Raw genomic sequence first — 17,757 nt, 5'->3', positions numbered from 1 at the left:
ACGGGGTTTCACGGTGTTAGCCAGGATGGTCTCGATCTCCTGACCTCGTGATCCACCCGTCTCGGCCTCCCAAAGTGCTGGGATTACAGGCTTGAGCCACCGCGCCCGGCGCCCAGCTTTTTAATGTAGCTGAAAACATCTCTGTTGCTGTTGCTTCTGTCTTTCTATGCCAGAGCCTTCCTGAGGCCTGTGGGGAAGGGTGTGAAGGATAATGATTTGACGAAATGTCCTTCACAGCCAGGCAGGCAGCATTCTTCTGGTGACCTTAGCAAGGGAATGGGTTTTATCTCTGGTAGGGAGAAAGGGGGTTGAGGCTGGACCCAAGAGTGCTACTAAGGGGGTAAGATGTAGGTAAAAGAAGGCAGTAGTAGCAAGGGGGGCTTCAGGGAGGGCCAGGTAGCCAGCATCTGGTATGGGTGACTGTGAGTCCAGTGTCAGTACTGTCCTTATATTCCAGTTTGCAGGGCTGTCCCATGGTCAATGTGAAGAAAGCATAGGGCTTTCTTTTCGGTCTAGTATGGTTATTCTGGGGTTTCCTCTGTCTCCTCATGCCGTATTGTCATTGTCACCTCTGCCTGCTCTGAGTATCTTGTCAACCGAACTGCCATCCCTTTTGTTTTTGCTCTGTTCTCCTCCTGCCTTTCTAAATTCTACTGTCTTTTCTTTATACCCTTCCTCAGCTTTGCCCTAGTGGGCTTAGCTTTTATAACTATCTCCAGCCATTGAGAATGCTGACAATCTCAGCAGCTGCAGTCTCTCACTATATCTTTGTCATTACTACACTGGGTATCCTGCATACTCTACCCCCATCCTCATGCACACTTTTTTTTTTTTTAAGTGCTCCGAGCTATTGCAGTTCAGTGGGAGCTCCAGATAAGTAAGACACTCTTCAGAGGTTGGTGGGAAATAGGGCTTTACATCATGGATCCATCTCCTGCTGCTTACATGTTCTCCTTTGCAAGTGACCTTTGTACTGTAGTCATTTCATGGGTGTGAAGTCATGTAGCATGTTGTAAATTACTTGACTAAGGGAGCAGCCTCATCAGGCCCTTAATAGCTCTGTGTCTGTGACAGTCAGCATTGTTCTTGTCCATTCAAAAGCTGTTGGTCTGAATACCTCTTTCTTGTTGTTGTATGCTTAGATAATTCATTTTGTGGTAATTTTTATTTTGCCAGTGGTTTCTTTGTCAGTGTCATGGTATTTTTAGATAAAACCTTGGACTCACTGGAATAGATATGTATAATTATTCTTTCTTCCTAGGACTGAAAGTCAGACTACGGGTGCAGAAAACAAAGCTAAAAAGCTTACATTGCCTCTGTTTGGTGCCATGAAAGGAGGAAGCAAATTCAAATTAAAAACTGGAACAGTAGGGGTAAGTTGTGAGTCAGGGTGTTAAACTTTTAGCCCTTGAGTTATCCCTGAGCTTATTTTTCTCTTTTCTTTTTTGAAACTACAAATGACTCATTCCATAGTAATGTGAGAAAGGGCTGTGGGCTTGGTATGATCACATCTTTTTCCCAGAACATGGTTCTTGGATTCTTTTTTTTTTTTTTTTTTGGAGACAGAGTCTCGCTCTATCACCAGGCTGGAGTGCAGTGGCATGATCTCGGCTGACTGCAACCTCCACCTCCCGGGTTCAAGCGATTCTCCTGCCTCAGCCTCTCGAGTAGCCGGGACTACGGGCGCGCTGCACCACGCCCAGCTAATTTTTGTATTTTTAGTAGAGATGGGATTTCACCATGTTGGCCAGGATGGTCTCCATCTCTTGACCTCACGATCCACCTGCCTTGGCTTCCCAAAATGCTGGGATTATAGGCGTGAGCCACTGTGCCTGGCTGGTTCGTGGATTCTTTTTCTCAACTTAGGGTTATCAAAAATTGATGAATTAATTTATGCCAATCAATTTGCAAGTAAATGGTTTGTAAATTAGAATACTAGTTTATTAATTTCTCATGAATGTTGCATTTAAGAATCTCCTGCATTAAATGCTTTTCCCCAGGTGGATAGATGTAGTATTCAGACTCACCAACATTTGTTAAGAACATAGTGTGTGCACCTGCCTCTGCCATATGATTTTTTTCTTCATTTAATCCTTCCAATACCTTGTGCTGTGTGGGAATTATTACCTCTTACAAATGAGGAAATAGAGTCAGAGAAGTTAAATACCAGATCACACCAGCATTATATTACTAAGCTGGTAATCAGATCTAGGTCTGTCTCTTGAGCTTTATGATTTCCCTGCTATCCTCCAATATATGTCTGTATGTTTTTGCTTTATCTATATTCCTATTCATGGATTCAGTTTTTTTTTTTTTTTTTTTTTGAGGCGGAGTCTCGCTCTGTCGCCCGGACTGGAGTGCAGTGGCCGGATCTCAGCTCACTGCAAGCTCCGCCTCCCGTGTTTACGCCATTCTCCTGCCTCAGCCTCCCGAGTAGCTGGGACTACAGGCGCCCGCCACCTCGCCTGGCTAGTTTTTGTATTTTTAGTAGAGACGGGGTTTCACCGTGTTAGCCAGGATGGTCTCGATCTCCTGACCTCTTGATCCGCCCATCTCGGCCTCCCAAAGTGCTGGGATTACAGGCTTGAGCCACCGCGCCCGGCCCATGGATTCAGTTTTTAAAAGGTTTTCATTACCCCTAAGAGCTGAACCTTGAGTATTAGTTTGCTAGGGCCACCATAACAAAAGACTAGGGATTGGGCAGCTTAAACAACATCAATTTATTTGCTCACAGTTGCCAGCAGGGTTGGTTTCCTCTAAGGCCTCTCCTCTGCTTACCAATGGCTGCCCTCTTGCAGGCTCTTCAGATGGCCATCCCTCTGTGCACTTGTACCCCTGGTGTCTCTTCTTCTTCTTATAAGGACGCGAGTCATACTGAGTTAGGGCCCCACCCTAATAGTGTCATTTTAATTCAATTTAATTTAATTTACAGTCATATTCTGAGGTACTGAGGGTTGGGACTTCAAACAAGAATTTGGGCGGCAGGGGGACAATTCGTCCAAAACACCCTGAATTCGGGTATACTGCCCTCTGGTGGCAGAGGTCTGAAGTCCTAGCTGTGTGTTCTTTTTGTTTTGAGACGCAGTCTCACACTGTCGCCCAGGCTGCAGTGCAGTGGCGATCTCGGCTCACTGCAACCTCCTCCTCCCAGGTTCAAGCGATTCTCCCACCTCAGCTTCCCGAGTAGCTGGAATTACAGGCACCCGCCACCACACCCAACTAATTTTTTGTATTTTTTTTTTAGTAGACACAGGGTTTCACCATGGCCAGGCTGGTCTCGAACTCCTCATCTCGTGATTCACCCGCCTTGGCCTCACTGTGTATTCTGAATGAGTAATGGTTTACCTAACAAGGAGGCTTTTCAATCTGTTTTGGTGGGGACTTAGGTTTTAAGTAGAAAACTTTTTACTAAAAAGCCCTCCTTAGAGAATGTTAGAACTAAGTCCTATATTTAAAAGATAATATAGGCCGGGCACGGTGTCTCATACCTGTTATTCCAGCACTTTGGGAGGCTGAGGTGGGCGGATTGCTTGAGCTCACTAGTCCACACCAGCCTGGGCAACATGGTGAAACCCCGTCTCTACTAAAAATACAAAAATTAGCTGGGCACGGTGGCTCGCATGCCTATAACCCCAGCTACTGAGGAGGCTGAGGTAGGAGAATCGCTTGAACGGGGGTGGTAAAGGTTTCAGTGAGCTGAGATCACAGCACTGCACTCCAGCCTAGGCTACAGAGCAAGACTGTGTCTCAAAAAAAAAAAAAAAAAAAAAAGATATAACCAAGATACACTTTGGTTCCTTCCCTCTATTCCATAACCGTGATCAACTTTTTCTAATAAGTACTTTTATTGAATGGCTTTGATTACAATATTTAGCTTTATTCTTTGAGAAATGTCTTCCTCCTTTTCTTCAGGATCTGTTTGACTGATATACATGCCGTTCCCCTGAAATTACTCTAAGTCTAAAATGAAAAAGCAGCACAAATGACTTATTTCTGATTGATGTATTCCTTAGAAGATTTTGTAATCAATTGAGATCCTTTAGTATCATGAGTTGTAACAGGACAGAATTCCTGTAGCTGGCACTCATCTGAAATAACTATTTTAGTTCCTTACAAGCGATTTTCAAGTGTTTTGTATTTAGTAATCTTTGACTCTAGGAAATAATAAAGACACTTGTTTAGGGTCTGTAGAGGGGTAAAATTTCATGTGAAAGTCCCACTTCTAGCAGACTTCTGTGTAGTTCATCAACCTAAAGAGGGTAAACATTCAACACATTTAGACTGACCTCCTTGAAAAGATTTATCTCTTGTTGTCATTAAGTAGAACTACTTGTTCATGGTTTTGTTTCCCTCTTAGAAGTTACCCCCCAAGCGTCCAGAACTCCCTCCAACTCTAATGAGAATGAAAGATGAGCCTGAAGTAGAAGAGGAGGAGGAAGAGGAAGAGGAAGAAGAGAAAGAAAAGGAGGAGCATGAAAAGAAAAAACTGGAGGATGGAAGCCTCAGTAGGCCACAGCCAGAGATAGAGCCAGAAGGAGCAGTGCAGGAAATGAGGCATCCCACAGATCTCACACATTTTAAAGAAACCCAAACCCATGGTAATATCTTTCTTCTCCTTCCTGTGTTGTTCAGTGGGCAATTACATTGATTGTGGATAGGTTTTAAAAAGCAAGGCCAGTTCTTATCTGCACATTTGACTTTGTATGTGTTATACTGACTCTGTAGTAAGGAAACATACTTTCTTGGTCTTCTTTCTTTGACCGCCAGTCATTGTTTGTCCTCATTGCAAATTAAGGGCAGTTATTTCCAATTCATTCCAGAATTACAGAAAATTGAAGGCTATGGAATCTGCAACCATAGCTGCTGTGGAATAATGCCAAGCTGCTGCCACTGTGTGAGTTGGAGGGCAGTGGAATAGGGTAGATGATGCGGCCTGATCAGGTGGTCTCAGGATAAGTCAACCCCTACTCATTTTTTTCTCCATCCCTAAAACGGAGGCCAAAACATAATTGTACCCATTGGACTAAAGTTCTCAAGAAGGATCTTGCTTCATTCATCTTTTTCTGTTTGGAACCTAGCAGAAAACCTGACCCATATCCACCTGCCTCAGCAAATAGTTGATGAAAAATGTTGAAAGACAGAATAGATTGATATTCATATAGATATAGATATATACATCAATTCTGTCTTTTCTATATAGAGAGAATATATATATATATATTCTAATTACAAAGGATTATATGTTCATTTTAGAAACTATAGATCATACATGAAAGTCCAAAGGAAAAAAAGAAATCCCCACAATCCCACCCCTAAAGATCATTGTTTATCTTCTTAGTATCCTTCATCCCTTGTCAGCTGCAGGGGTTATTTTCCTGCTGGTTGGCCAAACTGGTTAGCAAGATAAAGATCTCAGAAAATAAGGAGTATGAGGAGAAATAATAAAAACTGGCACTGAATATATGGGAATGCATGCGTGTCTACTTCCAAAACAAACCAGACTTGGCTACGTAAAAATGCCAGGCCTGGTACGTAGCCCTTCTCTTGAATCACCTTCATTTATCTGGGAAACAGAAAAGTTACTGTTTCCTCATCTGTGAGAGGTAAGTATTCTGTATCTGCATTCCCCTTTTCAAAAAGGTGCTTACATGAGCTTGGTCTTTGAGCCGTATATTGTGAGGGTGGATATAAACAGTTCAGCAGGAAGGGAGCAATAAGTATTATAATTTTTTTGTTTAACGGACCAAAGTAAATATGTATGTGTAAAAATAGCTTAGATTTTGAAACTTGGTTTATAAGATTAAATAATTAGTAAATTTGGCCAGGCACAGTGGCTCATGCCTGTAATCCCAGCACTTTGGGAGGCCGAGGCGGGTGGATCACCTGAGGTCAGGAGTTTGAGACCAGGCTCACCAACATGGTGAGACCCCGTCTCTACTAAAAATACAAAAAAAATTAGCTGGGCGTGGTGGTGCATGCCTGTAATCACAGCTACTCGGGAGGGCTCTGAGGCAGGCAGGAGAATTGCTTGAAATCGGCAGACACAAGTTGCAGTGAATTGAGATCGTACCACCGTACTCCAGCCTGGGTGATAGAGTGAGAATCTGTCTCAGAAACAAAACAAAAAAAATTAAATAATTAGTAAATTTGCAGTGATGAGGGATTACCCCAGGCCTTTTTTCCTGTGGTTTATTTTTGTTTTTACTTTAATTTTTACTTTCATTGAGACAGGGTCTTACTCTGTTACCCAGGTTGGAGTACAGTGGTGTGATCTTGGCTCACTGCAGCCTTGACCTCCCAAGGCACATACCTGTAGAGAAAATGAGTCATAGGGTCTCCCTATGTTGCCCAGGCTGGTCTCAAACTCCTGGCCTCCAGCAGTCCTCTCACCTCAGCCTGCCAAAGTGCTGGGATTATAGGTATAAGCCACCATGCCCAGCTTATATATTGCTATTTTATAACCTAGTTTTTTTTTTCCTATGCCTTAAACTATTCTTTTTAAATGTGGTTTTGGAGAAGGAGCATAGTGGTTCATCACATGCATATGCCATAATATATTTAGTCAGCTCTCAATTGTTAAACATGTAGGTTATTTCTTAATTTTTGCTATTACAAACATATATATAATAAATTTTGGGTCCAGGCTGGGTGACTCACACCTGTAATCCCAACATTTTGGGAGGCCAAAGTAGGAGAATCACTTGAGCCCAGGAGTTTGAAACCAACCTGGGCAAGATGGTGAAACTCTATCTCTACAAAAAAAAAAAAAGAAAATTGGCTGGGCATGGTGGTACATGCCTGTAGTCCTAGCTACTCTGGAGGCTGAGGCAGGAGGATCTCTGTAGCCCAGGAATTCAAGGCAGCAGTTAGCTATGATTGCACCACTGCACTCCAGCTTGGGCAACAGAGAAAAACCCTGTTTCTAAAATAATAATACATTTTGGTGTTCATCTCTGATTTTTAAAAAAAATGTTTTGGGAGTAGAATTTCTAGGCCAAGGAGTATGTACATTTTTGAGGCTTTTGGTAAGTATTGCTAAAAAGTTTCACCTCAACGTTAGCTAGTGTTTTAAGTGGAAAATCGGCAGTCTTCTGTAATATATTTGGAACATATTTATTTAAAACCTTAAGATTAGTTGAAGCTGATGATAATAAAACTGGATGATTATGTACTTAGCTTCTGTTTCTCTTGTTTTTGTTTGTTTGGCTTTCCACCGTGAATTAAATAATGACAATATGCTTTGATATTGCTTTTTATAGAAAACATGTCTCAACTTAGTGAGGAAGAACAGAATAAAGATTATCAAGACAGTAGCGAAACCACTTCATTGTGCGAGGGACCCTCAGGCAAGTAGTACAGCAGCCTTCGTTGCTGCTCTGCACACAGGTGGCTGACTGGTTTCATAAGGGAGGGGTTGGCAGCTGACCTGAAGGCAGCACAGAGAATGGTCCTTCAGTTATGCTGCCACTGGGCCCGTGGACAAAGTTGGAATATAAGAGAGGTTTGTATTTGGTGCCATCCCATTTGCCTTTCTTTTACTCCTACCTTCTGGAGTCCCCTCTCCCTGCCCCACAAAGCACCTAATGCCTTGATGCTTCCCTCTGGCTGTGCAAAGCTCTCCACAATGTTGCATCTCCCAGAGTCAAATATGTACCTATTATGGGAGTGATTCCAAAACTATCTTAAAAGAAATTGTTAAAAGGACTGCTTTACTCTGGTTTTACCTGTCATGGTTAAACTGTGAACTAGTAAAATCAGCTTCATTTTTTTTTTAACTTGTTCACATAATGTGATTATATTCAAGCTTGTGGAACAGCCTTAGGGTTTAAAAACTAGGGTTATTCATCCAGGAAAATTTTTCTCTTAATAGAGTTTTTACAGTAGTAGAAGGAATTGTTGAGAATTGCATTGTCATGAGCATCTTTTCTTCAATAATTATAATATTCTTTTAGGAAGAATTTTTCCTTTTTATTTTACTTATACTGAAAATAGGTATGGCCAGTTTTTTGTTTTTTATTTTTTTGTTTTTCTTAAATTAGCATCAAAGAATGAATATGAGAAAAGCAGAGATGAATTGAAGAAAAAGAAAGCGCCTGGTCCAGGCAAAGTAAGTATTTCACTTGTCTTGGAGTAAAAATGAATCCCCTTGTCATGGATCACATCCAGAAGAGTGAATCTTTGGAGACTGACTTAACAGAGTTCGAAGCAGCCTTATCCCCTCTCCTAGAAATCTAGATTCTTTGATTTTTTATTTTTGAATTTTCTGTTGTCTTTATCACTCTCTTCCCTATAACTGCTCATATACAAGCATCTCTTTTATTAGTTTATGAATCTTTCTTTATATCCTATTATGCCATATAAAGACATTTGAATAACATACTCTTATTTTGTTCCTTTTATTACACAAAAGGTAGGATGTAATGTACTCCACTCTACATCTGTTTTTTTGTATGTTTTATTTATTTATTTATTTAAACCACCCATGGAAATTATTTTGTATCAGTATATTGAGAGTTTCTCACCATATGGAGGACCTTATCTAACCAGTTCCTTATAGAAGGACACTTGGGTTGTTTTTAGTCTTTTATTACAATAATACTATAATGGACAGTCTTGTATATATATATAATTTTGTGTGGAAATAGCTCCCAGAAGTGCTAGGTTGTGTCAGGAGGTCCCCAAGATCACTCACAGGTTAGGTAATTCATAAGAGGACTCAGATCTCAGCGTATGATTGTACTTGCCTCTATGATATACTATAGCAAAAGGATACCAGGCACCATCAGCAAAGGGAAAAGGAACCTGGGGCAAAATATGGTGGAAACCTGGCACAGGCTTCCAAGGATGTCTTCCAGTAGAGTGACACAGGACATGCTTTATTCCCCTAAGAACAAGTTGTGGCAACACTTGTGAAATGTTGCTAACTAGGGAAGCTACTTAGAGACTCAGTGCCCAGGGTTTTTATTGGGGACTGATCGCGTAGGCATTCCCTGCCTGGCATCTACCAAAATTCAGACTTCCAGAAGGAAAGCAGGTGTTCAGCATGAATCATGTTGTTTGCATAAACAGTTTAGGCACAATAAGCCATTCTTGTCAGTTAGGATGGTAGAAACCTTCCCAAATTCCAGATTCCCAGATGCAAGCCAAGGGCAAACCCTGCAAACAGGTTTTCAAAGGATAGCAGTCAGGTTTGCTCTGTTAACTTTTCTAAAACTTGGCCAAAAGGTAAATGCCAAATTTCCCTCTCTGGAGGCTATACCATTTAGCAGTCATACCTGCAGTGTGTTAACTGCCCCTTTTAAAGAGTGTCACATAACTCACTGGCTGAAAATCAGCTTGTGATGCTTTATGGAAAAAAGGTTCAGAGAAAATATTCCCCCAAGTAGGTTACTTATGTCAAGATCATTAATAGAAACTGTTCTCTCTTAGTTTTTGTTTGCTAACAGGCATAAGGACAATAATTCTTAGAGTTAAAATTATACCTGTATGTAATTTTTCAAAAATAGCTTTTGGGTTACAAGTGGTTCTTTGGTTACATAGATGAATCATATAGTGATGGAGTCTGAGATTTTAGTGTGCCTGTCACCCAAGTAGTGTACATTGTACCCAATATGCAATTTTTTATTCCTCATCCCCTTCCCAGCCTCCTTCTTCTGAGTCTCCAAAGTCCATCATACCACTCTGTATGCCTTTGCATACCCATAGCTTAGCTCCCACTTGTAAGTGAGAACATATGGTAGTTGGTTTTCCACTCCTAAGTTACTTTACTTAAAATAATGGCCTCTAGCTCCAAGTTGGTGTAAAAAAAAATTATTTTTTATGTTTTTTTTTTTTTTTTTTTTGAGACAGGATCTTGCTCTGTCACCCAGGCTGGAGTGCAGTGGTGTGATCATGGCTCACTGCAACCTTCAAGCTCTTGGACTCAAGTGATCCTCCCACCTCAGCCTCCTGAGTAGCTGGGACTACAGTTGTGTGCCACAATGCCCCGCTAATTTTTGTGGGTTTTTTTGTAGAAATACGTCTTGTTTTGTTGCCCGGGCTGGTCTCAAACTCCTAGCTTGCAATGATCCTGAGATGCTGGCTTTTATTGAATGCTTTTTCTGCATCTATTGAGATGATCATATGGTTTTTGTTTTTAATTCTGTTTCTGTGATGTGTCGTATTTATTGACTTGCATATGTTAAACCATCCCAGCATCCCTGCGATGAAACCCACTTGATCATGGTGTATTGAATAGGGTGTATTATCTTTCTGATATGCTGTTGGATTCAGTTTACTAGCCTTTCATTGAGGATTTTTGCATCTGTGTTCACTAGGGATATGGGTCTCTAATTTTCTTTTTTATGTTATGTCCTTTCCTAGTTTTTGTATCAGGGCAATATTAGCGTCATAGAATGAGTTAGGGAGGATTCCTTCTTTCTCAATCTTTTGGAATACTTTCGGTAAGATTGGTTCTTCCTTGAATGTCTGGTAGAATCTGACTGTGAATCCATCTGGTCCTGGGCTTTTTTTTTTGTTGGTGGTAATATATTTTATTACTGACTCAATCTCACTGCTTGTTATTGGTCTGTTCAGGATTTCTGTTTCTTCCTGATTGAATCTAGGAGAGTTGTATGTTTCCAGGAATTTATCCATTTCTACTAGATGTTCTAGTTTATGTGCATAGAGGTGTTCATAGTAGTCTCAAATGATCTTTTGTATTTCTGTGGTATTGGTTGTAATGTCTCCATTTTCATTTGTAATTGAACTAATATAGAATATTCTTTTCTTGTCTAATCTAGCTAATGATTTATCAATTTAGTTTATCTTTTCAAAACCCCCCTTTTTTTTTCATTGATCTTTTGCAATTTCTTTTGTTTCAATTTCATTTAGTTCTGCTCTGATCTTTGTAATCTGTTTTTTTTTTTTTTTTTTTTTTTTTTGAGACAGAGTCTCATTCTGTTGCCCGGGGAGTGCAGTAGTGCAATCTCAGCTCACTACAACCTCTGCCTCCCGGGTTCAAGCAATTTTCCTGCCTCAGCCCTCCCGAATAGCTAGGATTATAGGCGTGCACCACCAAGCCCAGCTAATTTTTGTATTTTGTTAGAAATGGGATTTCACGATGTTGACCAGGCTTGTCTCAAACTCCTGGACTCAAGCATTCTGCCCACCCTAGCCTCCCAAAGTGCTGGGATTATAGGCATGAGCCACTGCGCCCAGCCTGGTTAGGTCTGTTCTTGTTCCTCCAGTTCCTTGAGGTGTGACATTAGGTTGTCAATTTGTGATCTTTCAGACTTTCTCTCTCTCTCTCTTTTAAATAGAGATGAGGTCTCACTATGTTATCCAGGCTGGTCTTGAACTCCTGAGCTCAAGCAATCCTCCTGCCTTGGCCTTTCAAAGTGCTGGGGTTATAGGCGTGAATCACCATGCCTGGCTCAAGACTTTTTGATGTAGGCATTTAGCACTATAAATTTTTCCTCTTAGCACTGCTTTTGCTGTATCCCAGAGGTTTTGATAACTTGTGTCACTATTATTTATTTTGAATAATTTTTAAATTTCCAGTGATTTCATTGTTAGCCCAAAAATCATTTAGAAGCAGATTGTTTAATTTCCATGTATTTGTGTAGTTTTGAGGGTTCCTTTCAAGTTGGTTTCTAGTTTTATTCCACTGTGGTCTCACAAGATACTTGATATGATTTCTATTTTTTTTAAATTTGAGATTTGTTTTGTGGTCTATCATATGGTCTATCTTGGAGAATATTCCATGCACTGATGAGAAGATTGTATATTCTGCAGTTCTTGAGTAGAATGTTCTGTAACTGTGTTAGTCGATTTGTTCTGGAGTGTAGTATAGGTCCAGTGTTTGTTGACTTTCTGCCTTGATGATCTGTTTACTGTTGTCAATAGAGTGTTTAAGTCTTCCACTATTGTTGTGTTGCTGTCTTTCTCTTTTCTTAGATCTGGTAGTAGTTGTTTTATGAATCTGGGAGCTCCAGTTTTAGGTGCATATATATTTAGGATTATAATATCTTCTTGTTGGGTTGATCCTTTTATAATTATATAATGGCCTTCTTTGTCTTTTTTTTAGTGTTGTTGCTTTAAATTCTGTTTTATTTGATATAAGAATAGCTACTCCTGCTTGCATTTGACTTCCATTTCTGTGGAATATCTTTTTCCACCCCTTTACCTTCAGTCTATAAGAAATCTCGCATGTTAAGTGAGTGTCTTGAAGACGGCAGATATTTGGTTTTATTTATTTATTTATTTATTTATTTATTTATTTAATTTTATTTTTGAGATGGAATCTCGCTCTGTCGCTCAGGCTGGAGTGCAGTGGTATGATCTCAGCTCACTGTAACCTCCGCCTCCCGGGTTCAAGTGATTCTCCTGCCTCAGCCTCCCAAGTAGCTGGGACTAGAGGCACGCACCACCACACTCAGCTAATTTTTGTATTTTTAGTAGAGATGGAGTTTCACAACATTAGCCAGACTGGTCTCAAGCTCCTGACCTCAGGTGATCCACCCACCTCAGCCTCCCAAAGTGCTGGGATTACAGGTGTGAACTACTGTGCCCAGCCTGTGACTTTTTTTTTAAGTGGAGCATTTAGACCATTTACATTCAACGTTAATATTGAGATGTGAGGTGCTGTTCCAGTCATCATGTTGATTGTTAACTAGATATTTTTCTTCCTTCATTGTATTATTTTTTTATAGGCCCTGTGAGTTTTATGCTTTCAAGAGGTTCTAGTCTGGTGCATGTCAACCTTTTGTTTTAAGATTTAGAACTCCTTTTAGCATTTCTTGTAGGTCTGGTTTGGTAGTGACAAATTCCCTCAGCATTTGCTTGTCTGAAAAAGACTTTATTTCTTTTTCATTCATGAAACTTAGTTTTGCTGGATACAAAATTCTTGGCTAACATTTATTCTGCTTAAGGAGGCTAACAATAGGACCCCAATCCCTTCTGCAGTTGTAAGGTTTCTGGAGAGAAATTCTTGTGAATAAAACAATCCATCTTTTCTTTTTAGCTTCCACCAACACTTTCTTCCAAATATCCTGAAGATGACCCAGACTACTGTGTGTGGGTCCCACCTGAAGGTAGATTGTTTTTACTTTTTTTTCCTCTAAGGTTCATTTATTTATATTTTTGAATAGGTAATATAGATTTAAGGTTCAAAATAAGAAAGTTACAAGAGTATGTAGTGGTAATTTGTACACCATGTTTGGATCCTTATTCAAACAAACAACTCTTTAAAAAAATTATTAGCCAGTCAGATAATTTTGAACACTACCTGGATATTTGATGATACTAAGAAATTGTTGATTTTTTTAAAGTGTGAATGATGTTGAGTTATGTTTTTCAGAAAAAGTCCTTGTCTTCTAGGAATATATACAGAAGTGTTTACAGATGTAATGTTATCTGGGTTTTACCAAGTCAAAAGAAAGGAAAACAATTCTGGCTGTGCCTCAGCTACTCAGTTGTTTCCTCACAAGACAACCAATTGTTGTTAGTTTCTTATGGATACTTATATATAAAATGCTAAGTACAGAGGAGCATCTATTGAAAAAAATTCATAAAAGTTAACCTTCTGGATCAAAGGTATAAACATTTTGAAGATAATATAAATTGCATTCTATAGAGATTGTACCAGTTTTATGCTCATACACACACCCTTAAAGCAATGTATGAGATACTTACTTCCTCATATGTTCATCATAGCTTGAGATTTCTAATATATTAGTAACTAATAGAATTTAGTTACTAGAGATGTCTACTTTTTCTAGGCTAACAAATGTTAGGGTAGAAGTGAAAAGAGGGCTGTATTTTGAAATTTCATACAAAAAGTAAAATTTCTGTCAAAGAATAAACCTTTTTGTCTATTTTACTTTTTGGCCTACTGATATCTGGATATCTTTTCTCTCCTGACTTTGGAAAAGTAAATAATGTATTTCTTTTTTTATATTCTGATCTAGGTCAAAGTGGAGATGGCAGAACTCATCTTAATGACAAGTATGGCTATTGATTGCTTCAGAATCCCAAAAGAAGACCTTGTGGACCATGTGACATGGAATATTTGGGATAATGTATCAAATCAAATAGCCAGAGAAGTTTAGATGATCATTTGTAAGATCTGGTGACTGGCCTTTCCTTCTGTGTTCTTGGCTTCCTAAATTTATCTGCCCATATGATTCTCATGCATTTGATATTTATGTTTAAAAGTGTTTATATATATATGTAAAAAGGGAACCATATGTTTTGAGAATTTGTAAAGTGAGAGACATGATCCTATTAAAATTAGAAGACAAAAATGTTCATAATTTTTTTTTTTTTTTAAGAGGGTCTTACTCTGTCACCTAGGCTGGGGTAGAGTGGTGCAATCGTAGCTCACTGTAGCCTTGAACTCCTGGGCTCAAGCAATCCTCCCACCTCAGCCTCCCAAGTACCTGGGACTATAGGCATGTACCACCACCACACCTGGCTAATTATTTTATTTAAAGTTTTTGGAGAGATGAAGTCTTGCCATGTTGCCTAGGCTGGTCTTGAACTCCTGGCCTCAAGTGATCCTCCTGCCTCAACCTTCCAAAGCACTGGGACCTAATTTTTTTTTCTTTTTTTCTGAGACAGGGTCTCACTCCGTTGTCTAGAGTGAGTGCAGTGGCGTGATCACAGCTTGCTGCAGTCCCAACTTCCCAGGCTCAAGTGATTCTCCTGCCTCAGCCTCCTGAGTAGCTGGGACTACAGGTACATGCCACTGTGCCTGGCTCATTTTTATATTTATAGAGATGGGGTCTTGCCATGTTACCCAGGCTGGTCTCAAACTCCTGGGCTCAAGCAGTCCCGCTCTCCTTAGCCTCCTAAAGTGCTAGGATTACAGGCCACTGCCTTCGGGACCTAATGTTGGGACCTTACGTTGATTAAAGGTCACAGCCTCTTTCATTATAACTTAAGGACTATGCTTTTCCTGAGCAATAGGGTGCTTCTGGTGGTTGGGTGGCAGAACTCACTGATATTGCCTCCTCAAGTAACTGTTGAAATATGAGGTTATGCTATGGGTGTGATTCTGGGTGTCCCTGTCATTCTTGGTACTAAAAGTAGGTTCACAGTGGGGGACTTCCTACAACCTTCAACTATAATCTTCCTACCAGGTTTGAGAATAGACCCTGACTTACCAGGACAAAGTTAACTATGCCACCTCGTGCATTCAGGCACTAGTGCTGATGAAAACTCAGCCTGCTGAATGTCCAGAACTCTGACCAATCAGTCATTCCTTCTCTTGTGGAAGGGTGCAGATAAGGCCATGGAATGAAAAGCTGCATGTATTCTGCCCGTTGTGGGGCTTCTCACCTCTGCGGAGAGGGGAATAGGAAGAATTTCTCTGGGAACAGGAAGAAATGCAAGAAGATGTCTTATTTCCTCCCCTCACCCTCCCCATCATTAGTGCTTCACTTCCATAGAAAGGAAAGCCCAAGAGTGAAGCAAAGTAGAGAGCATTTGGGGTAGGCTGAGGCAGACATAAGCAGCAGGGAGGAAAAATGCTGCCTGAGCTAGAGAGTGAATGAGGCTGATGCTTTCCTAAAATGGATTACACAGTATGCACGGAGGTAGGCAGGAAGCAATAATGAGCAACTTCAGTTATCCTGACAGATGTGGGAAGTCTGGTCTGCTAAAAGTGATAAGTTCTTCATCTCTCAAAAAGGAATGTTGGTATTATGAGAAACTATTATTTTGGACTTCATGTAGACCAACAAGGAAAAACTGGTTGATGATATAAGAAATGACAGGAATTAGGCCGGGCACGGTGGCTGAAGCCTGTAATCCCAGCACTTTGGGAGGCCGAGACGGGTGGATCACGAGGTCAGGAGATCGAGACCATCCTGGCCAAAACGGTGAAACCCCTTCTCTACTAAAAAAATACAAAACCTAGCCAGGCAAGGTGGCGGATGCCTGTAGTCCCAGCTACTCGGGAGGCTGAGGCAGGAGAATGGCGTGAATCCAGGAGGCGGAGCTTGCAGTGAGCTGAGATCCGGCCACTGCACTCCAGCCTGGGCGACAGAGTGAGACTCCGTCTCAAAAAACAAAAAACAAAGAAATGACAGGAATTTGGGTACAGAATGACTATGCCATTTTGGATTAAAACACTGAACAAAAAAGTCTGAGCTAGATCAATGATCTTCAGAGGTGAAACTCTATTCAAACAAAATTGTATGTGGGACCCTAATACTTGAACAAGTAAAAATATATCTGCTGTGGTTGAAGTGAAGAAGACAAAGGGATTGGAGACACACACACACACACACACACACACACACACACACACACACCACACTACCCCACCCCACCCACTCCTCCCCCTACCCTCACAATGACCCTGAGGAATTGTAAGCAGATGTCTTAAATTCTTCAAGTCTCAGTTCTGTCATCTGTGAAGCAGGGACAGTAATGCTTCCTGCTCTTGGAACCTAAGATTGTTCTAAGGATCAAATGAGATAATGTAGGGGAATATAATTTACAGGGTTTTATAGATGTTAATAGTTGTTATTACAAAGGGGGAATAGATCCTAACATCTGGGCCTGACTTTCCTCATCAGTGAAAGAGGAGATAGGATTAGATCAGTGATTCTCAACTGTGGCTACAAATTAGAATCACCTGGAGAAATGTAAAATTTTTTAAATTGCAATATTTGCTTCCCACCTCAGATTTAATCAGAATCTCTGAGGTGATCCTTTTTTTTTTTTTCTTGAGGCAGAGTCTCGCTCTGTCACTCAGGCTGGAATACAGTGGCGTTATCACGGCTCACGGCAGCCTCTGCCTCCTGTCCTCAAGCTATCCTCCCACCTTACCCTCTCAAATAACTGGGACTACAGGTACCTGCCACCATGCCCAGCTAATTTTTATATTTCTTTATAGAGATGAGGTTTCACTATGTTGCCCAGGTGGTCTCAAACTCCTGGGCTCAAACAGTCTGCCCATCTCAGCCTCCCAAAGTGCTGGGATGACAGGCGTGAGCCACCGCATCTGGCGAGGTGATTGATCCCTTTCACAAGTACTCCAGGTGACTCTGATGTGGAGCCCATGGTGGGAAACCTCTAGAGCACTGTTTTCTATAAAAATCCTTTTCTGTTTAGGGTCAGATATTTTAGGCTTTGCAAGCCATATAGTCTGTTGTAACACTCAACTCTACTGCTTTATGCAGACAGCATTGGCAATACACAAATGAATGAGTGTGACTGTGTTCCATTAAGTATTTGTTTATCAAAACAAATGGCAGGCTGGATTTGGCCCACAGGCTGTAGTTGGCCAACCCCTACTCTACATTAATTCATCTTTAAGGTCTTACCCGGCTAAAAATTTTCTCTATGACATCTTTTAAAAATGTCTATCTCAGTTCGTGGATATTTGAAAGTTTCTATTCAGAAGGCTAATTATCTCTTAACTATATGGGTTACAGTTTTACAGGTACCAGATTTCTTTTTTTTTTTTTTTTTTTGAGGCGGAGTCTTGCTCTGTCGCCCGGACTGGAGTGCAGTGGCCGGATCTCAGCTCACTGCAAGCTCCGCCTCCCGGGTTTACGCCATTCTCCTGCCTCAGCCTCCCGAGTAGCTGGGACTACAGGCGCCGCCACCTCGCCCGGCTAGTTTTTGTATTTTTTAGTAGAGACGGGGTTTCACTGTGTTAGCCAGGATGGTCTCGATCTCCTGACCTCGTGATCCGCCTGTCTTGGCCTCCCAAAGTGCTGGGATTACAGGCTTGAGCCACCGCGCCCGGCCAGATACCAGATT

The 17,757-nt window shown here is 40.9% G+C and overlaps 1 protein-coding gene across 1 annotated transcript in view; it reads left to right on the top strand.

Moving 5' to 3' along the window:
• The window catches only part of SLC4A1AP (solute carrier family 4 member 1 adaptor protein), a 33,464-nt gene extending 19,174 nt beyond the window's left edge, over positions 1 to 14,290 (top strand). Inside the window, exons 9-14 of the mRNA XM_033176189.1 lie at positions 1,262 to 1,373; positions 4,358 to 4,598; positions 7,260 to 7,346; positions 8,040 to 8,107; positions 13,004 to 13,073; positions 13,950 to 14,290. Coding sequence (XP_033032080.1) covers positions 1,262 to 1,373; positions 4,358 to 4,598; positions 7,260 to 7,346; positions 8,040 to 8,107; positions 13,004 to 13,073; positions 13,950 to 13,999 — 628 coding nt within the window. The 3' untranslated portion in view covers positions 14,000 to 14,290. The remainder of the gene's footprint in view (positions 1 to 1,261; positions 1,374 to 4,357; positions 4,599 to 7,259; positions 7,347 to 8,039; positions 8,108 to 13,003; positions 13,074 to 13,949) is intronic.
• Positions 14,291 to 17,757: the final 3,467 nt, after the last annotated feature.

Source organism: Trachypithecus francoisi, unplaced genomic scaffold, assembly GCF_009764315.1.
Source record: "Trachypithecus francoisi isolate TF-2019V2 unplaced genomic scaffold, Tfra_2.0 Lachesis_group17, whole genome shotgun sequence".
Taxonomy (NCBI): domain Eukaryota; kingdom Metazoa; phylum Chordata; class Mammalia; order Primates; family Cercopithecidae; genus Trachypithecus; species Trachypithecus francoisi.
The sequence above is the reverse complement of the archived record's forward strand: the minus strand, read 5'-3'. Positions and strand labels throughout refer to the sequence as shown.